Genomic DNA, 26,528 nt, shown 5'->3' on the forward strand with positions numbered 1-26,528 from the left:
ATTTTACTACTAATACTACTAACAACTCACTGCAGCATCAAGCCACCTGAGGCTAACAGAGCTACATAAGCTCCTCCTCCATCCTAATCTATTTAAAGCCTCCCTCTTTACACCCTCCCACGAAGCTCCCATTTCCCTTAAATCCTTCTTTACAGCATCCTCCCACCCCAACCACGGACGACCTGTTTTTCGTTTAGCCCTTGACGGTTGGCCGAAAAGGACATTCTTCGGCAATATGTCATCCTTCATCTGCAGAACGTGCCCTAGTCATCTCAGCCTTTTTCTCATTATAGCCCTAGAAAGCGGGATTGAACTACACCTTTCGTACAGCCTACTATTTGAAATACGGTCAGTCAACAGTATTTTGCTCTTCGTATACTCGATTTTTTGAAGATCTAAAGAGCAAAATACATGTTTTGGGTAAATGCAGTTTAAATTTTCCAGCCTAGCTGGAAAACTATGAATAACAATAATAATAACAATATATTTATTATAAGCCGAACAAGGCTATAAAACACAGAATTCTATTGTTCATCATCACAATATAATAACAGAAATACTAATTATCTCTTTCCTCCCGAAATTCAACAACACGAAAAAACCGCACTCACAAAAACCACAAATCCTTAAATAATCCACCTTTATTTACTACTCTATTAACATTTTTTACAAACCTGAACGGCTGTCTTTTTTAAAGTCGAAGGTGCAAGATCCCCGAGAACTCTAGAGTTATCCCTTCAAAACATTTACTTCTCATACGAAAAAGCTGCTGACATTCTGTTGGAATGTGTGCCACACCCCTGAATCTTAAACCACTTTTGGGGTAAGAATAATCAGCATCTGAGGCCAGTCCTTTTCTTTCAAAAACTTTTTTTTATATTTGTCAAAGGTAAACCATTCGCACGAATACAAAACCAGGTCCCTAATATCTAGGACGATAAATCTAGTTTAAATAATATTCAAAACAAAAAACTCTTCAAAATGGACATAAGACTTCAACATCTTTAACCTCCTTTACTGCCTACTTCCAAACGGGGGTTTCATAGTCTTCTTTTCTATTCCTAAGCCGAGTCATAAGGGATCTATCCTTCTTTGACGACCCCTGCCTCTAATTCCTAACATAACATAGTCCTCCTACATCTAATGCAGCTTTTATATAATGCGGCCGTGATATTTTCCGCTTCGACCGTAGCATCTCCAAATAACCTTCATTTGCAAGCCTATCCTCTGGCAGTGTAACATTTAGGCAGTAACGCATCATTTGCGCCAGTCTACTTCATCTAAGCGAAAATAATTTGATATCTCCTTTTATAGCCTGATTATGTGCCGTTATATGCACACAAATCAGTATTTAAAGTGTTGCAGCTATATTGGTTTCACCTGTGCTGCTGGATCATTTCTCCATAGCTTAGCTTCGTAGTGCATTGCAGGTCTCAATCAAACAGTTCGTAGTAACGAACTGTAAGTAAGGAGCGGCCCGGCTCAATAGTAACCGAAACTCTAAAAACCGGAATTTTGATATCCATAGATACATCAATAGAATCAGATTTTTATGCTGATTTCAAATATATAAGTTTTTATTAAGTTTACTTTTACCCATCAAAAGTTACGTGCCTGGGAAAATTTGCCTTATTTTCGAAAAAAGGCGGAAACACCCCCAAAAAGTCATAGAACTTTAATGAAAATCACAACATCGGATTTAGCGTGTCAGAAAACCCCTCTGCGGAAGTTTCAAGTTCCTATCTGCAAAAATGTGGAATTTTGTATTTTTTGTCAGAAGAAAGATCACGGATTCGTGTTAATCCCCCACAGTTCCCGGGAGAAAGGCTGGAAGCTATGAACTTTGCCCATTGTTTACATTATAGTATTGGTTAATGGGAAGTATAAAGACGTTTCTGGAGGGATTTTTTTCTGATGAGGGGAGTGTCGTAGGAGGGGGTTACAGGGGAGGATTCTTCCATGGAGGATGTTTCCTTGGGGGAAGGGACATTTCTATGAAGGGGACGCCGGATTTCCCGGTATTATTTAAAAAACGATCAGAAATTAAATAAAAAACAAGTTTTTTCGACAGAAAGTTAGGAGCAACATTAAAACTTAAAACAAACTGAAATTATTAAGCATATGTGGAGGGTTACCCCCATTCAATACCTCGCCCTTTACGCTAAATTCTTTTTAGTTCTTTCAAAAGAGCTATCTATTCTAACTAACCGGCCTTTGTGATTCAGGGGTTTGTGATTCGAAAAAAATTCGAACTTTAGCGTAAAGAGCAAGACATTGATTAGGGGGGAAACTCCCTAATATACTTACGTAATAAAAATATGCGAATATAGAAGTTCGTTACGTAAGTTAATTCGTAAGTTATGTCAGAACAAAATTTCGAGAAAGCCATTTAGCCAAAAAAGTAAAATTAATATGCAAATTTCGTTTTAATTATTCATGTGCGGTGAGCCAAAATCAAAGCTGCATTAATTCGAAAACCTTCAGAAATTAAATAAAAAAACAAGTTATTTTAACTGAAAGTAAGGAGCGACATTAAAACTTAAAACGAACAGAAATTGTTTCGTATATGAAAGGGGCTGTCCCCTCCTCAATACCTCGCTCTTTACGCTAAAGTTTGAATCTGTCACACAACTTTATTTTTTAAAACAATAAGATTTTTTTTTTTTTTTTTTTTTTTTTTTTTTTTTTTTTTTTTTGATATCTTTTAAGAGACCAGTTTAGTCTCCACTGTTATGTAGATCTGCTGCCATGAACAACTTTTAACTTTTAATTTTATTGTAGATGCATATCGTAGAATTTATTGCAGATGATAAAAGGGCGTATGTGTTTCTGTTATTTTTACTTGATTCATACCACAGTTCATATAATTATCCAGTAAGCTTATCGCAGATCATTTCTGGTCTTCGTTCTCGGTGCGAACAAAAAGCTCCTCCCACTTCTTTCTGCATTAGTGGGTTAGTCTGTTTCCGATTGTTTCCAACAAGTGCATTATTCGTAATAGCGGGTTTCCACTTGTTTCCGATTAGATCAAAGTCTGACTTGTCTACCCATGAAAAGATCTGATGCCGCCTATGTTTCTATCTGCAAAAACGTTCTCTGGAGCACTCGCACCTTGGTCCGGGCTTTTATAATGGGTGAGATAGGGAAAGATCATACTGGATAATTATATAAACTGTGATTCATACTATCTAAGCACTTGAAGTTTCCAGTATACCTTCCTTAAATCTTCTTCATTTGTTTCTTATAGCCGTTCGATATGGAAGAGTGCCAAAAAGAGCAAGGGAAAAGGCGGAGCAGGAAAACTCGGATAGTTTTGGTTCAGGCGGGCCAGAAGAAGAAAGAGAATTTATTCGAGATTTTTCGATTTTGTCCGAGCGAGAAGACGTGAAAAATTCCCCTTTGTATGACCTTATTCGAGCTGTGACACAAGCTCATCATGCCTACTGCTCATATACAGAAGAAAAAACAAGAAATTTGCACACAAAACCAATTGAAGTGGTAAGTACCACCGCAACCTTTTTTTTTTTTTTTTGGCGTTTGCAAGTTATTTTTGTCTAAATCCAGTTGGTTATTTGTTTGATTATTTATAGTTGGCTATTTATTATTTAATTTAAGCCAGCATATAAATTAGCCCAACAAGTTACAACTAACGCACACACAAGATTAGAAAAGAGTGCTTTAATTTAATTGTTATGAACACCTTTTCTGCAGTTAAGAAGGTTAGAGTTTTGGACGAGACTCACCGTAATAAATTAAATATGACACATGGGATTCGTCTAAGCCGGTTTAGCTTCACAGTCAAAAGCAGAAATAACCACCTAGTAAAGAATAATGGGGGTACTTATGCATTATACGGGCCCGCGAAAGAAGTCAAGTTTGGTTAATGCTAATGAAATAAAATAGGATGAATATATAATGGTTTAGAAACAAATTTGGGCTTTTTATTATTATTAGGGGGTGGGGTTGGGGGGTAAAGCATAGCATATATTAAATATATTAATATATATTAAATATATTAAACGCGTAACCTAACCTAATCTAACCTAGGTATCCCCCCCTAAACCACAAAAAAACAACAGTTTAAATATTGTAAACGCAATGAAAACCACGCTTTGCATTCCATTTCTCTATTGGAAATACCCGTTTGACGGGTATCCATTAGTGGTTCCTTGTACAATATACAGCGATGGTGGTGGGCCCGCATAATGCTTAATTATCATAATGGTCTTCACACTAGGAATTAAAAACTTCACAAGCCATATTTTTGGGTTGAAATTTATGTTGTGGTATTTTTTTCAAACAACATTTTCGGCTGATTTCTGACATGTTGAAACTGAAAGAACAAAAACCCTGGTTCCAAGCCCTTAATTCGTTTAGGCGCCTAAGATGTGCAACACATTTGGCTTCAGGAAGGTTTTCGCATCGTTGTTGGCTCAAAAACGGAAAAGGCTCTTAGCAAATAACTGTTGAATCACGTCGAGTAGTCATTACAAGGAAAAGCTTAGTGAAAAATACTGCAATAGGCATACCACACCTCTATCTTCCATGGGAATAAAAGGTTATAAGACCGGTATTGCATGAAGACAGGTTTTCAAAGGATCCCGCTAAGATAGGTAAAGATAAACCTATCAAACTACCTGAAACATCGACAGATAAGCCAAAAATCTCGCCTTTTTCAAAGTCGGATTAGTTACGGTTATTTGATATTGGTTTCACCTTATGGACCTGAACCGCTGTTGCCAGATTGTAAGTTGTTGCGTTTAAAAAACAAGACAAAAATAAGCCCGATAGACCAACTCCTGCCTCAAAACCAAAATTTTCCCTGTGTATTTATACCTGTAGGGGTCAATGCATTTATCCCTGTATAACGGGTAAGTGTGTAATTAAAAAAGAGTCAATAATCTGCAAACAGCCACGTTACGTTATACAAAAGTTACCTGAATCATGAAGGCAAGATAGTATTTCTCAAAAAATAGATTACATACAATCGATATGTTTCATTTAAAGTGGCTATTTTCGTGCATGACTTGGTAAGTTACGCGGTTTTATCTCATGACTGGGAGATCCAATTAATATTTTCATGGTGGATTTTGTTTTTTGAGGGGGAGTGGGGTCGGCAAAGTGGATATGAAATTCTGTATTCAAAATTTTCAGGGCGGATTTTTTTGGAGGGGGCGGGGGGATGGCGACAAAACAATGTCCTCATGCGCTCACAAAGGACCATAAAATATGTTTTTTTTTTCTTTTTAATGCTTGTTGTTCGACAGTGTCAACTATTAAAAATTTGCAGTGTTTAGTGTCAAAGCTTCGAAATATTACCAATGCCAAACGTTATCCTAGAACGAATTTGATAAATATTGATTGCCACAAAAATAGATGTCACCTATTGTGTCGTCTTTGCCACCAGACGCAGCTCTTAATTTTCGTCCATCGCCCAGAAACCTATCAAACTATACCTGTAACGGTGGCCGGTGTTTACCACCCCGGTGATTACCCCCCCCCCCGGAAAATACCCCCCCTGCGGAATTTTTTTTTTTTTTTTTTAGTTAACAAATTTCCAGCAGATACCTCAGAAGAATAGCGAGGAAAACAATTCTTTCTAGGTATATGGCCACTAAAAAAAAAAAAAAAAAAAAAAAAAAAAAAAAAAAAAAATCCCAGTAGGCCTATAAAGTAAAGGTAATGTTTCATTTAAGTTTTTTTTCCAAGTGTTAAATATTTTTTTTCAGTGACCGTTTTTCCATGTATTAAGTACTATTATTAGGTTAATTTAGTGTTTCATTTAAGTGTTTTTTGGTGATCGCTAATCAAAGTTTATGTTATTTGTGCCTTTCATTTATGTCATTTTCCTATGTTCATGGCCGGATATTTGACTTTAAAATACACTTCTCTATCTATCTATCTAATATGCTGAATAAGTGTACTAAAACATTTTGCATGCAGACCCGCTATACTTTACCCCCGCCCCCCCCCCGTAATATGCAAATCTACAGCCCAAATTTATTTCTAAAGTAACGAAGAAACTAACGAAAAATCTGGTGTGTTCTCGAATTTTACACAGCATAAACTTGAGTGAGCGGCGCATAATACAAAAGTACCAAAATTCCCCCCCCCCCGCCCTACGGAAATAAAATAAAAATAAAACTCAAATAAAATTCTCAAATTTGGAAAGCCTTTTTTTCCACGGGGGGGGGGCATTTTTCGCGGGGGGTATTTTCCGGTTTTTTTTCGGGGAGTATTTTCCGCGGGAGATATTTTCCGGAGGGGGGGGGTAAACGCCTAGAACCACCTGTAACATTGAAAGACCAGCCAAATTAAGCTTACACAGGAAAAACGAGCGACATTTGAGCAAAATATTGTTGCATCACTGTATATCAAAATATTGGGTATCATTTGTATTCTACTGACAACAATATTTAGCTCTGGCACACTGTTTTTAAACACATCTTTATTTCTACGGTAACTATATTATTGTATTTTAATACTTTTAAGTCATATATAAGAAATTTGAACAAGTAATACTAAAACAGGTAGCAAAAAATACATGTAAACAAAATTCTTGAATTCAAATTTGCTAGATAAACCTATAGCAATTCATTGCAATCCCATCTTAACTTTTTTTTTCAAGTGTTAACAGTCACTGGCAGCTTTAAATTTTATTTTAATGTACTCTTCGCATTTCTTGAACCTTAATAGCTGTGGTACTGGTGCATTATACCTAACCCACCGCTATACACGAAAGAAGTAAAGTTTGGTTAATGTTCATTAAATAAAAAAAATAGGATGAATATATAACAGTTTAGAAAAAAATTTGGGCTATATTTGCACATTAGGAGGGTGGGGGTAAAGCATAGCATACATTAAATGCGTAACCCAACCTAACCTAGGTACCTCTTTCCCCCCTAAACCACGAAAAACAACAGTTTAAATATTGTAAACGCGATAAGAAATCACGCTTTGCAATCAATTTAGATAGCAAATACCCGTTTGACGTGTTTCCATGTCTGGTTTCCTTGTACAGTCTATAGCGCTGGGTTATATATAATGCACCAGTACCATAATTTTTCCTATTTTCGACCCTTTCTGTGCACTAAAATACAATAAACAGGTAGCAAAAAAAATATGTAAATAAAATCACTGAATTCAAATTGGCTAGAGATAGTCATAGCACTTCGCTGCAATACCATCTTAATTTTCATTCAGTTTGGAAATTTTTAGCTTTCAATTTCAATTCTAACTAAGCAAATTTACTATCAGCCCTTCAAAAGCATGATGCAAGCTTAAAAAGAATCGTCACGACCTTGACGGTTTGATGAAACTGGACAGATAAGCGGTGTCACGACTAACATCTCAAGAGGTGGAACAATATTCGGCAACTGCAGAGCAACAGCGATCTGCGTAATCGTGACATAAGCTACTGTAATAATTCATAAGTATATCTTAAAACAGAATATTAATAGTAGAACATATAGTTGTTTTACTGCTTTATATGAACTAGTCTCACCCCCAGGACTGGTTACTTGTGATTTTGCAAGAAAAATTTTGATTTTTCTTCCTTTTTTTAATGACCAAGGGCGATTTATGTTTCATGAAGATTATTGACTTAAAGAGTAAAAACATGAAAAATATTGAAAAATACATGAAACTATAGGAATAAGGAGGGCGAGGGTGGGGCAAGAGCTTATATTATTAAAAGCCAAAAATATTATATAAACTAGGCTCACATGTAAATTTTGACTGCAGTATTTTTATCTTTTTATGAGACGAATTTGATTCATGATACTTCTAGAATGTTGTCTTTTAGTGCGTAGAAGGAGTTAAAAATAGCAAAGTATTTAAAGATAGAGAAAGTTGTAAGAACAATCGTCAAGACATCAAGATTAGAGGGGAGATACGAGGTCTAGGGCTAAAACTTAAGCACTTAGTAAAAAAACAAAATATAATAAAATCGAAACAGATATTTGCCTGTCTTCTAAAAATCTCGAAAATCTTAAGATTTTCTCTATAATATTCAATACTTTTCGTATATTCGAAAGTTTCGGCTTTATACCCCTGCCAGGGTATAAAGCAGGGGAAAAAACCCTTGCTTTTTCCAAACTATATTTGGCAGCTCTAGAATAACAGCAAGTCATACCATAAGCTGTTTCCCATTCACACTTCTTCTAAGAAACTTTCTGTACAAACCGAGGAGCGTGTTCCTTCGTCAGTAATGCTAAGTTTTTGGTAGAAAAATGTGTGCTCTAAATGGGCTTTCCGAGGAAACGGCTCGGGTGATTTGACCGAAGTTGAGACAAAAGATACCCTCATGCTGAGCTCAGAAGAAACGGAAGTGCTTGATGTTGTATCAAATCTAAACAATTTTCTTGATCAATCAACAGAAAAGTTTAATTTTGAGGGATCATTTAATTTTTGTTTGATTTCACTTCGAAGGATTTGTAAATTCATAACTGATTGTGAAAGTAGAGCGTCTAAAAAGGGAAAATTCTTGAAAAGGTGAAGGATATTAGAGGGAGGCAAATAATCCTTCCTTAAGTGTATACCCACATCAAGGAGATGGTAAAAGTCATACGGTTGTCTAAGGGTCATATTTCTCTTGTTGCAAAATTTGCTAAAAATACGATTTTCTGGAGGATCTGGAGCATTACGCTGTTCTCCATGTAAAACTTTCTTATTTTCCCTGGAAGTGAGCAGGCAACATAGTCAGAAATGAAAAACCACCACGGAGTAATTCACGCACGAATGTATTAAGATATTGTGGCTTTGTCTCATATAGTCTGCATTAAGTTGTATTCCTGGAGAGTGGAGACTTTTTTAAATCAAAATATAATAATTATTTCATATTTTAATTTTAGATCCCCATCACTGGTCCAACTAGTCCTGGGATGCCTACATCAACTATGGAATCGAGTGAAAATCATAGACTAGCCTTATTTTCAGCTTTTGCCAAACAAATTCATCCTTCCATATCACAGGTGGTCGAATTTGCTAAAAGAGTACCTGGTATGTAACCTTTTGATTTTAAAATATACTCTCTTTTCCACTAAGTGTAATTCTTCTCCTAAGAGCTACATTTGATAATCTCTTAGAAGACAGTAGAATTCCACGGGAAACGTAGAAAAAGCTCAAAATCGAGATTGAACTAACCTTGTGAAGAATCGACACCTTCCAGAACTAGATACAGTGTAACATTGTTCGCGTCACTGGTTGCAGCTCTAAAGGGATCCTATATTTTTTATACTGATTTACTTCTAAAACTTATAAACATATCAAAAGTACGCAAAAATATAAATTTTAGCTTTACTTAAAATCCTTTGTGGTGACAAAAGATCAAGTTATTACTAATACAGCTGTTCAATCATTTTTATTCTGTTTTTATGGTGAATTCGTCAATTACTTCTACGGACCTTAGCGGCCTACGATGTTATTTTGAATATTAATTGAGAACACAATTTTGGGAACATTTTGGGAACACACATTAATTGGGAGTTGTGACTTATGCAATCGCAGACTTTTTTTGTATTAAAATTCAAAAAGGAACAACATCTCTCTTCCAGTTTGGCTTCACGACTCAAATATAACTCAAGAGATCTCGTTACTGAGATGACGTTATATAGAGATCTCGTTAGGGGTGAGGTTTCTGAAACCAAACCTGCAGAACGCTAATAAGGTAAAACGATATAAAAAATAGCGTGCAAAAGTTGAGATTTAGGCTAAAAGAATAATATTGTCTATGAATAAATTCTAGATGATAGGTTTTACTATGTTTAGCTAAACAGAATATGAACCTCATCAACTTAAAAAATGATTCAAGTCCCACCTTCAAGTAATTACCATGATTATTTGAAATATGTTCCATTTTACACTTAAATCCTGAACTTTCAGTCGAAGACTTACTAATTCATTAAATAGCTTTATTTAATCGATTTAATAGCTTTATACACTCCCCCAAGAATAAATTTCCGCGGACAAGTTTCATGTAGTTTTGTGCCATGTAATTTTACTCTGTTTGATTTATTATTAAATAAAAAAACTAAGTTTTTTTTTAACTGAAAGTAAGGAGCGACATTAAAACTTAAAACAAACAGAAATTATTCCGTATATGAAAGGGGATGTCCCCTCCTCAACGGCTCGCTCTTTACGCTAAAGTTTGACTCTGTCTCATAACTTTATTTTTTAAAACAATAAATAACTTTAGCGTAAAGGGCGAGGCGTTGAGGAGGGGACAGCCCTTTCATATACGGAATAATTTCTGTTTGTTTTAAGTTTTAATGTCGCTCCTTGCTTTCAGTTAAAAAAACTTTTTTTTTTCATTTAATTTCTGAACGTTTTGAATTAATTTTGGGTCACCGTACATGAATAATTAAAACGAAATTTGCATAATAATTTTATTTTTTTTGGCTAAATGGCTTTACCGAAATTTTATTCTGACGTAAATTACGAATTAACTTACGTAACGAACTTCTACATTCGTATATTTTTATTACGTACATTAGGGAGTTAGCCCCCTAGTCAATACCTAGCTCTTTGCTCTAAAGTTCGAATTTTGTTCAAATCACAAACCCCTGAATGACAAAGGCCGGCATATTAGAATAGATAGCTCTTTTGAAAGTACTAAAAAAAACTTTAGCATAAAGAGCGATATATTGACTATGGGGCAAACCCCCTAATATATTTAATAATTTCTGTTTGTTTTAAGTTTTAATGTTGCTCCTTACTTTCAGTTGAAAAAACTTGTTTTTTTTACTTAATTTCTGATCGTTTTTTAAATAATGCTGGGAAATCCGGCGCCCCTTCATAGAAAAGTCCCTTGCCCCAAGGAAACACCCTCCGTGGAAAGATCCTCCCCCGTGACCCCCTCCTACGACCTCTCCCCCCCCCCCACACACACCAGAAAAAAATCCCTCCTGAAAACGTCTGTATACTTCCCAATAACCAATACTATATGTAAACAATGGGCAAAGTTCATAAGTTGCAGTCCTTCTCCCGGGAGCTGTGGGGGATTACGTCATCCTGAAAGACATATTTATTAAATTTTCGACTATGGTGAAGAAAATGGCTATCTCAAAATTTTGATTGGGTGACTTCAGGAAAAAAATGAGCGTGGGAGGGGGCAAGGTTGCCCTTAAATTTTTTAGTCACTTAAAAAGGGCACTAGAACTTTTAATTTCCGTCCAAGATATTCTAGGACTACTGGATCGATACGATCACCACTGGAGAAAAAAAAAATAAACACGCATCCGTGATCCTTCTTCTGGCAAAAAAAAAGAAAATTCCACATTTTTGCAGATAGGCGCTTGAAACTCTTACAGTAGGGTTCCCTGATACGCTGAATCTGATGGTATGATTTTCATTAAAGTTATATGACTCTTATGGGTTGTTTCCCCCTTTTTTCGAAAATAATGCAAATTTTCTCAGGCGGGTAACTTTTGATGGGTAAGACTAAGCTTGATCTAGCTTATATGTTTGAAATCAGCATACAAATCTGATTCTTTGATATATCTATTGGTATCAAAGTTCCGTTTTTTAGAGTTTCGGTTACTATTGACTGTGCCTCCTAATCCCTGTACGTTTTAAGGTTCGACCTTGTAACTCAGCCTCTTTAACTCTTTAGAAAACGTAGTTTTTTTCAAATAATTTCTGCACGTTTTTGTACAGTTTGTTACTTATTATTGCTTGACTAACTGTTCGATGATTGTGTATTATTCTTTTCTTTCTCGACAGGGTGTTTTAAGGGTCGACCTTGTAACTCAGCCTCTTTAACTCTTTAGAAAACGTAATTTTTTTCAAATAATTTAAAAAAGAAACTGAGTTTCTTTTTTAAATTTTAAATTCAGTATATAAAAAATTTGCTCTGACGGTGAATCGAACCCGGGTTTTCCGCCTGACAGTCAGGGGGTCGCTCCTTACTTACAGTTCGTTACCACGAACTGTTTGATGAAATCTTTCATGTTTTAACTCCTGATTAAAAAAAAATGAAGTAAAGGAAACGTGTCATCCAACCTATCGTTAACCAGTTTAGTAATCATATCTTTTAAACCACAAAGACCATCAAATTATACTGTTACAAAATATTGCGAAAGATGTCCATTGGTCAAATCAATGTTTATTCAGGTTTCCTTCGCCAAATCTTTAGTACCTAGTCTTATTTCAACCAGACCAACTTAAGTCAGAGCCACTTCAGAGCCACATCTCATCCAGAGCCACTTAAGATTGATGTGTGCATTTGTCAAATCTTTCAATTTTCAGGTCTGTGGGTTCACAGTTCTTCAGCTAGTTCCTTCAATCCCTTACCCAAATTTTTCGTACTTACTTCTCTTAAGCCACAGTGACTGCCCGAGTCACTTAAGCCAGAGTTATCTTTGCATTAGTTAAATTATTTAACTTTTTTCTTCTTCTACAATATCTTTAGTACCCAGTCCTCCAAAGCCATAGTGAGTGCATGGCAGGGGCGTCGTTTCAGGGGGGGGGTATGGAAGGGGAGCAATTGCCCCCCAATAATTTGGAGAAAACCACTATTATATAGCCCATGCCCCTTGACTATCTGGATATAGACTCCTCTTGCTCCCCTCCCCCAATAAAAATTCTGAAGCTACTCTCCTGGTGCCTGAGCGATTTAAGCCAGAGCAATATGTGCATTAGCCAAATCTTTCACTCTCCAGATGAACGAGTTCACAGTTCCTTCACTTCCTCGGTCAAGTTTTAGTACTCAGTCATCTTAAGCCAGAGTGATGGCAGAAGGACTTACGCCAGGGCGATAAGTGCATAAGTCAATCTTTCACTTTCAGATGTTGCTAAATCTTAGCGTTCGACCCTCTTAATCTAGACAGTGGTTTCAATTTGCAAACATTCACGGAGGGGGAAAAGTTTCGTTTTGAAATCTAGGGGTAGCAAAGTTTCTAGGTATTTCGATTTTTTGATGAAAATAGAAAAAAAAGGCATTTTTCAATGAAAATACATAAGAAAAAGGTACTTTTAGAAAAGGTATTTCTTCCAAATTTCTTCTGCATTAATTATTAAATTTTTAAGCAATTAAACTCAGCAAAATAATTTTGCCCTCCCTTCCCTCTAGATGACAAATAAATTACTGAGCTAGTCCTTATCCTGCTGTATGTGTTGAAAGCTGGTCTTCTGTGCGTTTCAGAAAAAGAGTAGGAAGCTAGATATGAATTTTAGTTTGCCATCATGCTGTCAATAATCTCGGAATAGGTATCCTTACGAGTAGTTATTTTGATAGCATAAATTGTATTGTGGAAATAGCTTTCACAAGCACAAGCAAAGAAAGTGAAATTACCTTTCTTAATGCAAAAAAGCAACTAAAACAAAGCAAAGAATACTCAAATTCAAACATCAGAACAGGTTGAAGTATGTTTTGCTTTGTTTCAAACTTACTATTGCTTTACTCTCCTTGTCCCAAACAAATATTAATTATAATTACCAACTGTAATTGCCAAATAATTAATATTTTTTTTATAGTAATGACATTTTTATGTGTTCCATAATTAAGTAAATCTAACTTGATTTCCTCCAAATTTCGTTGTTCCAGTTCTTATGAGATTGAAAATATAAATAAATTAATCTATTTTAGATAATACAATATTGTTTGTTTTATAATAGATAATAGATAATATTATCTATTTTAGAGTCCCAAATTTAATTTCGTAACCGAATGTATATATTATTTTATATATTAATTAAATAATTGCCAGTAAAAGGATTGGCTTTAGCCCGTAAAAAAAAATAATCATTGAAGGATCATTAGACAAAAAGGATTAGGGTTATAAAAATTGCGTCTTTGTTGTACTTTTTTTCAAGACACAGTCAAAGTCTGACATTCCAAAATATATGTTACAAAAACAAAAAATTACAAGGCAAAACCGTTATTTGTAATTATTTATGTTCAATCAGTATTTAACCAATATTCTTATCGATGATATGTCACAAATCAAGCTGGGTCACAAGGCAAAACTTTGGGTTGTCCAAAATATTTATAGGATATTTGCGACAATTGAGGAGAGCAACGAAAAAATACTTTTAAAACTAATGATTTCAATTTTTTAAAATGAGCCTTTTCTCAAACTTGACCGCTCATATCGTACCAAATAGCACTATAATCAGGAAATAATGTCAACACGTGATTCTGGTGTCAAAAACAAATATTAAGCATAAAAATTATCCACTTCAAACTGGAGCTTGTATTTTTATTTTATATTTTTAGATAATGATATTTTTGAAATGCCTACGTTTGACTTTTCCGGATAATTGTAGATTCTCTTTTAAAGTATGAATTCTAGGAAAATTTGAAAATTATGTATCATTCTATGTTTATAAACATATTCTGCTTGTTCCAAGTAATTGTTCCTTATTCCTATATGAAATTGTCAAACATCAGACCACCTCCTCGCTATAACTTCCATTCCTGTAAGGGGTATTGGCATTGGTGAATCTTTGGCTGCTCTGCGTCGCCGTATGTTCCATTGTGTTTGCTCCAAGATTGACACTGGACTCTTTTTATTCAGTAGAGTCCTTCGATAGTCGACTCATATCTTCGCAAATCCTTGTGAAACGTCGCAACCCGTTTCAGCTGCTGACCTTGCATGAGTCTGCTCGAAACGGAAGTCTTTCTTCTTTTGGACATGTATTGGCCAGAATTTTGTCACGCTCTAAAAAAACTACTGTTTCCCCTATAGAAAGTTCCCAATGCCTCACTCAGTGGTTGTTTTAAAAACTCTACCTTAGTTCAGGCTTGCTGTTCTGCTCAGAAGTGGTTTAGGCCGGAAACTTCTCTTGAAAGGTTACCGACAGTTTCTTGAATTCATCTCTTCTCTTTGTGCAGCACATTCCCTGAAGATGGGTGGCTCGCTCACTTCGAATCCGAATTCTCTGCACCTGATGTTCTTCTAAAAACTAGGTTTGAACGGATTTTCTTGAACGGAAAGTTTTAATGCTTCTTGTTCTAAAACCAGTTTATTGTCTCTTAAACCGAAAAAGTCCCATAGTATTGACGTAGTCAGTGCTCTGCAACAGATAAATGCTGGTCTTGCTTTAATGGAGCACTTGACCCTTCTTCTTGGCTGATGTTATTTGCTCAAGGAGCCCCATATTTAACCTTTTGCACAGAAGATCTTACTCCTATTCCCGAGAAAGATAAACTTGTATTCCAATGTGCTTCCTTCCGCCCTATTACTGTTTCCTCAGTGCCCCGCAATCTTTTGGCTTATCATCTATAAATGAATAGGAGAAAAAATATTATACCCCTCTCCACTAATTTGTGCTTCAGTGCAGCATCGGTTGCATAAATACTTTATCAGTAGTTGCAGATGTATTGATTTCTTCATCTTTTTCTTCGTTGATCCAGGGAGGATACTGTAAAGCACACTTTCTACTCCTTAGTTACACTACTATTTTACTAAAAAAAGGTGCCAATTTTGCAATCGCAAAACCACTAAGGATATGTACTCGAGTTTGAATATTTGTATAAAGATTCCTTAATCCCGTCAATAGTGCAGCTAACCATAAAAGACAAATTCCTGTCTATAAGGGAGCCAGGCAGGGGGATGTCCCTTCTCCTACCCTATTTAACAATTATATTTTGGACGCAGGGGAAATACTTTGCATCTTCTATTCTTCACGACATCAACATACCTTTTGTCGTATGTGCTGATAATATCCTCAACCTAAGTCGGACTACTGAGCGGATTTAGAAATTTCTTTCGGTCTATCTGATGAATTACCAAAATACTGTTTCGATCCCTAGGTATATGCTTGCGTATCTTGGCCTAAGTTTCTATAAATTTCAATTGCCCAATAAATCAGTGGCACTTTGCGGTGATTTCAACACACATATCAAAGATGACGCTGTTTTCCTTACACAGTTGCTTTTGTCGTAATTGCCTGAGGACTTTTTGTAGCCTTGGGAATCCAAATCATTTGTATATGATTTTATATGATCATCACTCCTATTCCCGAGAAAGATAAACTTGTATTCCAATGTGCTTCCTTCCGCCCTATTACTGATTTTAATGTTGTCCTGTTTAATGCTCCTAATCTTTGGGATGTCATCATTGATGTTTCAGATGATATACTAATAAGTGATCATCTGGTTTAGGTTCTATTTGAATCTCCGCTTCCATGAACAATCTTGGTAATTTACGTCCATAAATGCACTTTTGGGGAGTTAGCCCTCCCTGAATACAGAAGGATCCATTGACCCCTTCCCACCTAACAGTTGTTTTGCAAGGAAACAATATTGTACATTGATTAATGAAGCCCTAAAGCAATCTAGGAATCAATCAAACTTGTTCTTGAATGGAAACTACACAAAAATTTCCCATGCACAAGATTTTCATTTTCTGCCAAAGTTTTCAACCACCAACAAAAAGATGACGCATAAAGATGGCTTATATTAGCATTCTTTTGGTGTCTATCTACTTATACAAAATGTCCTTTTATGGTCTATACTACAGGAATAGCCTCCGGCTTTTCCTTAGTCGGAACTTAGGAAAGAGCGAACCACTTTTTCAAAGCTTTCGCTTTTTACTAGGACTACCACCAAAAAAAGAATCTAGCATCAGCGAAACACGGGATAAATATGATTTTTAAATACAATAGTGGGTTGAAAACCTCTGGTACAGTCTTTACTTCTAATGGTGCACTTTTCATTATGGTCTGCCGCCGTTTCCGAGAGCTGATTTTGAAATGATAACCAAAAAATGCAGTTTTCGTGAAAATTTGTCATTTTACTTTAGTGTATGAAAATTCACATACACTTGAGTATTGGCTTTTAAACGAGCCCTCAGACGACTCTACGATGTTTCAGTCCCCGAAGGGGGGGGGGGATGGTCCTTGGATTTTTAAAAAGGGAGTGTGACAGAGTACCCCTCCCCCCAAACAAGGGTTTTGATTGTACGAAAATTGTACAGTTTTCTTTTTATTTTGATCTCCCAGTACTCCGAGGGTTTTGGAGCCTTTTTTTTATAAATTCTCAGAAATTCGTTTTTATCATTGCTTTTTTACTTTTCAATATAACAATGATAATAGCTGCCATTCCTGAATAAGTATTAAATGGCTATCCTTTTACATTTGAAAAATCTTCAAATGTAAAACGCTTCATTTGTTTTAATTTCAGTTACTAGTAGCAGTGGTTCACTCTTTAGTAGGTTTGCTATAATCACGGCTTCAAACTATCTGTTATAAAAATAGAAAATCCAAGCGGAAAAACTTATTCTTATTTTTCTAATCTATTTTTTTCAATACTCTTTCTAAAATGTAGTTGCGATTTAATTTAAAAGCTCGGAAAGCTTTGTGTACTAGACTAGCTCTGGTCCTGTCCCCATAACCAGGCCATAGATTCGTATGGTTGAGATTGTGTCTAAAAAATCTTTAATGCGGCAGATGCCCTATATACTTAGACTTATTATTTTTATTTATAATTACACAGTGTAGTATGAACAATATCTTAATTTCTTCTTTTTTCCCACGATCCTGACGAAGATCTTTCCCTTTAGTAGATGCATCTTCATGTAAAAAAAACTCATAGTTAATACTTTTTTCTGCTCCACTTTGAGTCAATCTCTGATTTGAGGCAAACTGTTTCTCCTACCCAGTGGAGGCAAACAATTACAATGTTTTTCATAAAATTGTTTTCTTTTTGTTCAATGTTTTGCAAATAGCTATTTGTCATTGTGGAGTTAAGTAACCTGATCGCAGTGACTTCTAGTTAGGGTTGCCACCTGTAGCACAAAAGTGCTATTTTAGCACTATTTCATCATGTTTAGTACTGTAGTACGTGCTACATTGAATGTAGCACGTTTAATCTTATATGACCAAATTGAAAATATACGCTTATACAATTCAATTACATGATGTGTCTCATCAAAATACGTGTCAAAACATTTTTTTATGTATGACAATAATCTAAAATATTTAAATACGGAATATGCACGTGCACGTACATTTTCCCATTCAGCGCTCTGATCAGCTCGGGATACATTTTTATTCCTTTATATTAAGAAAAAAATAATAAAAAACTTACCTAAAAACTAATCTAAGTACACTTAAAGGGACCATGCGCATGTCGCAGGGCAAGCTGCAACACGCGCAAATTTGTTTGACTGTAGAGCCAAAAATCGCTATGTAGCACGCAAAATTTGGAGATTTTAGCCCTCTAGGAACTGACTGTGGTGGCAACCCTGCTTCTGGCGTTTGCTTACTCTTGAGTGCCAAACGTTTTCCAATGGGAAAACCAACGGAACTTCATAGGTTGAAAATCAAAGCTTAGTTTATTTCCATAGGAGCAGAAACAATGCTGTTTTGCAGCCAATTTAATAATATAATTACTTTTGAAAATTATATGTTGAAGAACTTTTATTTCTTTTCATGACTGTCTTCACCTGAAAATGAAGTTGCTTGACTGGTTGATTGACACCGATCACAGTCCCATTTTCCGTTATCATGCTTCGTCACTTTAATTAACCAGTGGATTCAATTAACGACAATTTAGAGGGAGAGGGAAAATATATTTTTCAAAATAGGGGGGGGGAGTTTGTAAGTTTTTTCAGTTCTTTTGTTGAAAATACAAAAAAAAACCTTTTCCATGAAAATACTCCCCCCAAAAATGATTTTTTTTAGATTAGGGACTAAAAAAATCTAGGGGACACATGCTCCCTCCCCTAGCTCCTTTAATGACGCTACTGATACTAGCTAAAACGTTTTCTTCCTTTATAAAGGTAACCTCATTCCATTATGACAAGAAAAACAAAATAGTCCTTCGCTGAGTAAAGTACGCGAGAATGTTTTACGGAGGGTGGGGGCCACTACGTACAGTATGATTTACCAGCATCATCTATCATAGTAAAATATACATAGAATTCGCTAATCGTCTCATACTCAGAATTTGGGTTTCACCCCCACAGAGATCAACCAAATGAAGCATACATCATTCATGATAAATAATTGTAACCGTCTAATCTTATCATTGGTATTAAATAAAAAAAAACAAATTTTTTAAACTGAAAGTAAGGAGCGACATTAAAACTTAAAACGAACAGAAATTATTCCGTATATGAAAGGGGCTGTCCCCTCCTCAACGCCTCGCTCTTTACGCTAAAGTTTTTTATTGTTTTAAAAAATAAAGTGTCAAACTTTAGCGTAAAGAGCGAGGCGTTGAGGAGGGGACAGCCCCTTTCATATACAGAATAATTTCTGTTCGTTTTAAGTTTTAATGTCGCTCCTTACTTTCAGCTTAAAAAACTTGTTTTTTTTATTTAATTTCTGATCGTTTTTTAGTTAATGCAGCTTTGTTTTGGCTCACCGTCATTGAATAAGTAAACAAAGTTTGCATAAAAATTTTACTTTTCTTTTGCTAAATGGCTGTCTCTAAATTTGGTTCTGACGTAATTTAGAAATTAACTTACGTAACGAACTTCTATATTCGTATATTTTTCTTCTGGCAAAAGATATAAAGTTGCAGATTTTTGCAGATATGAGCTTGAAACCTATGTAATAGGGTTTTCTGATACGCTGAATCTGACGGTGTGATTTTCATTAAAATTCTTTCACTTTTAGGGGATGTTTCACCCCTCTTTAAAAATCGGGTAAATTTTCTCAGGCTCGTAGCCTTTGATGAGTAATACTAAACTTAATAAAATTTATATATTTAGAATCATCATTATAAGCCCATTCTTTTGATACATTTATTGACATTAAAATTCCGTTTTTAAAAGTTTCGATTACTATTGAGTCGTATCGCTTGTTTTTTGTTTTTTTTTATTACGTATATGTTATTACGTATATGATGGGGTTCTCCCGTTAGTCGATACCACGCTCTTTACGTTAAAAGTTAATTTTTTTTTTTATTCACAAACCCCTGAATCAGAAAGGCCGTTTAATTAGAATAGATAGCTCTTTTGAAAGCACTAAAAAAACTGTAGCGTAGAGAGCTAGGTATTGACTTGGGGGAGAACCCCCTCATATACGTAATAATTTCTGTTCGTTTTAAGTTCTAATGTTGCTTCTTACTTTCAGTTGAAAAAACTTGTTTTTTTTAAATTTAATTTCTGATTGTTTTTTAAATAATGCTTGGAAATCCGGCGCCCCCTTCATAGAAATGTCCCTTACCCCAAAGAAACATCCTCTACGGAAAGATTCTCCCGAGTAGCCCCCTCCTCCAGCCCCTCCCCCCACCAGAAAAAGATCCAGCCGGAAAATGTCTGTATACTTCCCAAAAACCAATACCAATATGTAAGTAATGGGCAAAGTTCATAACTTGCAGCCCCTACCCTGGGAACTGTGAGGGATTAAGTCATCATAAATGACATATTTATTAGATTTTCGACTATGCTGAACAAAATGGCTATCTCAAAATTTTGATCGGGGGACTTTGAGAAAAAAATTAGCGTGGGAGGGGGCCTAGTTGCCCTCAATTTTTTTGGTCACTTAAAAAGGGCACTAGAACTTTTAATTTCCGTTCCAATGAGCCCTCCTACGATATTCTAGGACCACTGGGTCAATACGATTACCCCTGAGGAAAAAAAAAAACAAATAAACACGCATCCGTGATCTTACTTCTGGCAAAAAATGGAAAATTCCACATTTTTGTAGATAGGAGCTTGAAATCTCTACAGTAGGGTTCTCTGATACGCTGAATATGATGGTGTGACTTTCATTTCTATAACTTTTAGGGGGTCTTCTCCCCTTTTTTCGAAAATCAGCCTAATTTTCTCAGGCGCTTAACTTTTGATGGGTAAGATTAAACTTGATGAAACTTATATATTTGAAATCAGAATTAAAATCTGATTCTTTTGATGTATGTATTGGTATCAAAATTCCGTTGGTTACCATTGAGCCGGGTCGCTCCTTACTTACAGTTCGTTACCACGAACTGTTTGATAACCTTTTACCGGGGCCGTATCCAGGATTTTTGTTTCAGGGGGGGGGTTTACAAAAAAACTTAAAAAAACGTATCAAAAATGTGTTTTTTATGCATATTTATTATGTTTTTACGAGTTGGACAAACATTTCAGAGGGGAGTTGAAGCCCCCTAACCCATTCCCCGAATACAACCTTGCCTAATACGTAGGGTCTAAACTTTCCAAAATTTTGGAAATTTTAGTAGCTAGAAACGAGTCAAGAAATTTTGAGTTTTTTCATTTAAATCGTTCATCCAGTCTTATATGCTGTGCCGTCATCGAAATATTTGTATCAAGTCCCTAAGATGATTGATTAAAAAAAAAAAAAAAAAAAAAAATCCCATCTAACATAAGGACCACTACTAAGCATAAATTATGCATCAATAAAGACACTAGAAACAGAATAGTTACTACAAAGTTAAAGATAGTTACGATTCCTCGAACGACCGGTTTGACTGCCATACTCTGCTTCAAAACCAGAATGACAGCTTAAAGTTTGGACGCGAGTACGCGACCAAGGGGGTAAACGACCTTAAGAAATTTTATTGATTATGCTGAGTGTCATCACTTGGACGTTTCCATTGTACCAGGGAATTCTTTGCCATAACGGTTTTTTGGCACGGAAACAAGGAAAATTTTGCCAAATTTACGATATTAGTCATGACCAATTTATAAATTTGCTGTATTTAACATGAAATATAAAGTTATTTGATGACAAATAAAACGCTAGGTACTTACGTGTTATCCCAACCACACTCAAGAAGTGAAGTTAGGTTAATTATAATGAAATATGCCGAAATTTGATAAAAATACAATACTTTAGTAACAAAATTATGGAAACTACAACAGAGAATTGTGGAAAGCAGGCCGCCCAGAACGCAGTATATTAAATACTTAACCAACTCTATATACTAAATAATTAAAGTATACCTGCATAATAGTTTATTTCACTGAGCCTAAGCTAATTATCTCCAAATGTAGACAGACAAACCAGTTTTAAACAGATCAAACTTCTTGAGTGTGGTTTGGATAACACGTAAGTACCAAGCACTGTTACAGATTAAACTTTAAACTTTTTCGCATGCTTACCAATGGTCTGGGTAGCGCAAATACCGATCTCCTGATTAATTGCCTTTGACCGGGAGTGCAATGCGTGGTTGGGGGCAAATCATTCGGCCCTTTCCGTGTTTATCCCCAGATTTCTCCAGGTACCCATTTACAGCTGGGACGACTCTGGCTGAGCTCACAAAGTCACACCATTGACCCCCGTTCCAAACCAAACAACCTGTGACACCAAGACTTGAACCTGAACTCGAACTGTTATAGATGCACAAAAATGATTAGGAGCAAATTATTCGAAGACTTTCCCCAAAGGAGTATAGTTCTTCAAGCGTTGTATAGGGGCATTTTTTGTCATAACAGTTTTTTGGCCCAAAAACAAGAGCCTAACCTAACATATACCTTTGTGCTAGATGTGGGAAACTGAATTTCCGTTAGGTTTATACAAATTTATATCTCTGAATTGTTTAAAATACTACCAAAGGAGAGAAAAGCCGCACCCAAGTCTCCTTTCTTACTAAATCAAAATTAAAAAATTATATGAAACTACGAACCTTTCGTCTAGTTAAAATGCACCATTAACAAATTCCGTAATTGGACAGCTTCCCGCTGAATCAAAATCCTAGACATGTCCCTGATAACAAGTCATCACTTAGGGTCCTCCGAAGAACAGCACTGAGCACATTCAAACAAAAGAAAGGGTGTTACAAAAATACCTAGTCAACCAATTAAATCTAATGGCACGAACGTGCAAAAGCTGTCAACGGAAGTACATAGCACCAGATTCAGTTAACTATGATCCTTCTTTAAACTTTACTGGAGCATTCATTTTTTAAAATCTATTACATTCGATTGTAACAAGTATCCCTGTCCATTACCAGGGGCAGGAATTCAAATAAATTCAGGGACGGGGAATACAAGATTTTTTCAATCGTTTTATGAAGCACGAATAGACAATTTTCAAAATTCGATGGGAGAGGAGAAATTTCTTCTTTTTTAATTAGTAATAAAGAAATTCCCCAAAATCGTATTGTTCAAAATCCAGGAGAGCAATTGCCAACTCTGCACCCCAAACTGCTTCCTGACTGATACTACCACCACTACTACTACTAACAACTCGCTGCATCGCCAAGCCGCCTTAGGCCAAGACAGCTGCTCCTATGAAGTTACAGTGTCCTTCAAATCCTTCTTTATGGCATCTTCCTATCTTCCTCCCAAAAAAGAACAATCTTTGGCAAGCTATTGTCTTTCATCCGGTACACGTGGCTTAGCCATCTTAATCTTTGTTACGTTATAACCCTAGGAAGGTGGATTTAATCTAATGGATTGAATCTTTGCAGAATCTTTTTTCTTCAACGGAATTGAAAGTATTCTTATCCCCACTTTGTGGACACCCTTGCATATGGCTGTTTCTTACTCCATAACTCTTCTAAAAGAATATCTCCGCGTTCTTTTTTATTGTAACCGTTTTCGAGAAGAGTTTTCCAAAAAAAAAGTCAAAGGAAAGCAACGAGCAATGTCAAAACCTAAAACATGCGAAAACAAGCTATTTAATAATTCAAAATTTAAACTAACAAGAATTACAATAAACAATCTCGCATAACTGATCTGTATAGTGAAAAATCCCCCCTCTCCTCTTCAGCTTGACCTTTGTGGTCAAGTCCAAATTCATTGTCAAGCAAAATAACTTGGTACTTGTACAACATTTTTTACTTCAACTTTTAATTCTGCACTTTTAATATATATTATTATATTTAATCTCTATTTCGAGAGTAGTTCAACCTTATTTATTTACCAACGCTTTTTCCGTGTTAAAATTGTTTAATTCTTTCTTTTTTCTCTCTTCTATTTTCTGGTTTGGATTACAATGTTTTAAAACTCAATAACGTTTTCAATCTCATGGCGATTAAATGTATCATAATGATTCTTGTATATTTTGACTCTAAAAGGGGAGTTACAGCCATGGAACAGACGTCCATTAGTAACTATGAAAGTACTTATTTATGCAGTTGGTTGAATTCTGGCGGAGAGGGCCCCTGCAAGGGGCTCAAAAAACCATGCCCCAAGGTTTGTTGCTATTAATATATTTGTGCTTCTTGTGATATTTTTCATTGACGTTCAAACAGTTTCAAATAGAACAATTTGATCTTTTTTACTAGTTATTCTGGGAATGACAACTCGATTCTATTTCGCTTGAGTTTGTTTTTTAGTAATTAATACTTATTTTATTTACAGCTTTTATGGACTTATCGAGAGAGGACCAATTGATACTGATCAAACTCGGTTTCATCGAGCTTTGGATGTGTCATTCTGCGCGTATGGTCAGTACAGCTGATGGAACCCTAACTTTTCCTGATGGGAGTATTATTACCCAGCGACAACTTGAAAACGTTTTCAATGTGAGTTTTTTATTTTATTTTCGTGTTCATCAGTTTCAATAGAATTAGATCACAGCTAGATAAGTTAAAAAAAAGATAAAAAATCTTCCAAAAAATAGGCTAAAAGCACGTGGTACCAAACTAGTTCAAAAAGCGTTACTGTCTTTTGAAGGTGTACTTGACTTTGGGAATTAACAGATTTGTAATGTTTGAATTTATAATGACGAAAATCGTTTTCAAAATTTACTAATTAGTGTTTCTTATATATTTTCACGGTTCAACGTGGCAACACAGACAAAAATGTTGTAGTGCCCTGGAAACTTCATAACTTTGATATATTCGAAAAAAAATCTGAGAAAATCGTAGTCTTCTAGCATGAATAGACGATGGTCCAAGGGGTTAAAAAGGTTTTATTAAATGTTCTTGGTTCTTTTTTGGTCCCACAATTCGTTTTTACTTAAAGTATTTTCATTTTTTTAAGAGAAAGGGGTACTTGGAGATTTGCTAATTCAGTTTGCTTATGTGACATTTCTTTCAAAGCTTATATTTACAACACGCCCTTTTAAAGGCACCTGAAAAGCCCATATTGTGTAACATAATACCGTTTAAGCTGCAACTGCTGAATTGTCATTATATTTGTGTTGGTTACTTCGCTTTTAATCTTTTTTTGAAAGTATACTTGGTCGTTCTCCTAATCAATTAGTTCAGTAATGAGGATAAAAAATTTCTATAGCTCACAACTGACATATCATCCGGGTGCTAAAGAACGTAGTTATGCCTCTGCGAATTCTCTGTCACCGAGGAAGAGCTAGAATGATAAGTGTTTCCTAAATCGACAATGATATTTTTGGGGAGGGGGAATTCAGATTTGTATCTCATCTTCAGTTTGATAAAACTGGAACTCTACAAATTGGTCCAATTCGTATTCTTCTTTCTTATTTCCCTCTTATGATACCTAAAAATATTCCCATTTTCCAAAATACGTTGTCTCTTCTTTGCTCGCTCGTGTCTTCGGTGCCATCAATTTTGGAGGGGGAAGCACGGAGGGCATTTATAGAGAGAATTTTAAAGAACATTGAAATCTCTCCCCCTAGATTTTTGGAAATAAATTTTTGGTCCCTCTCCCCATCATTTTCGTTAATTGACGCAATTGCAAAACTTTACTTCTCTAAGTTGCCAGTCTTATAATTTGTGTGCAATTATGCTGAACTGCGTTATCCTAATCAAGTAATTCTGTATTAAGGACTTTTTAAGAAAATACTTTTTTAATTAATCAATTAATTAAATATTCAAGACTTTTTAAGAAAATTCTATATCAAGAAAATTCGATAGCTCAAAGCAGGGTAACTCAAAAGACGTTACTTGACGCTTTTGGAATTTTGGATTTACAACCCTTAGGACAAAGCAAATTCTATATTCCAATCCATTCAATTTTCTCCTATCTTAGTTGATTCTGACATATTTAACAGTTTCTCTTTTTCTTAAATTTGATGTGTCCTCCTTTCTCCTTTTTATAAAACAAAAAAGGTTTTTTACAGTAATAAAAAAAGTACTATATTTTTCAGTTTTCCACTCTCTTTTAAAATTTACATTGAGTAATATGCTGTATTTTAAATAACCCCAACGGAGTTGCGCTAAGTATGCATTCTCTTCAGGGCTTCTGGTGTTTCCTTGAAAGAAAATTGGATTCTCCAAAATCTTCCCCAAAAAATTAGCGTTAAAAAAAATTAACGATTTACGTTTTGCGTTAACGCAAATCGTAAATCAAAGCAAAACGCCTATTCCATGAACGTTAATTTATGGTGAGGTTTTGGAGAACCCAATTTTCACTCGAGGAAATTCGGGGAAACCCAGAGTAATTTGGTGTGCTGGGAGTACTGCTTCTCCCAGACAAGGTACACAGACATTGAGCAAAACAAACTTTGAGGCAACCGTGCACAAAAGCATATAAATAGCTTGTGAGGCTTACTCTAGCATTAAAAACTACAAAAAAAAAACAGATTTGAGCGAAGAAGTAAAGGTTGCTTTTAAACAATCTCCTTATCCCTCGTTGTGTTTTGGAAATTATGTAAAATAGTTAGAATTGATTAAAAATATTTCAATGTCTATTTTACTAACTAAGTATGAATATCCTTGCTTCCCACGTGACTGAAAATTGGAGAGAGAGGGGATTTAACTTTATTTC

The 26,528-nt window shown here is 35.4% G+C and overlaps 1 protein-coding gene across 2 annotated transcripts in view; it reads left to right on the forward strand.

Moving 5' to 3' along the window:
- The window catches only part of LOC148954988 (ecdysone-induced protein 78C-like), a 199,551-nt gene that overhangs the window by 156,915 nt on the left and 16,108 nt on the right, over positions 1-26,528 (forward strand). For both annotated transcript variants that reach the window (XM_089099588.1, XM_089099597.1), the window contains exons 6-8: positions 3,248-3,498; positions 8,853-9,000; positions 24,201-24,364. In XM_089099588.1, coding sequence (XP_088955714.1) covers positions 3,248-3,498; positions 8,853-9,000; positions 24,201-24,364 — 563 coding nt within the window. The remainder of the gene's footprint in view (positions 1-3,247; positions 3,499-8,852; positions 9,001-24,200; positions 24,365-26,528) is intronic.

This window comes from Artemia sp. Qi Xiang Cuo, chromosome 2 (genome assembly GCF_049724085.1).
Source record: "Artemia sp. Qi Xiang Cuo chromosome 2, ASM4972408v1, whole genome shotgun sequence".
Taxonomy (NCBI): domain Eukaryota; kingdom Metazoa; phylum Arthropoda; class Branchiopoda; order Anostraca; family Artemiidae; genus Artemia; species Artemia sp. Qi Xiang Cuo.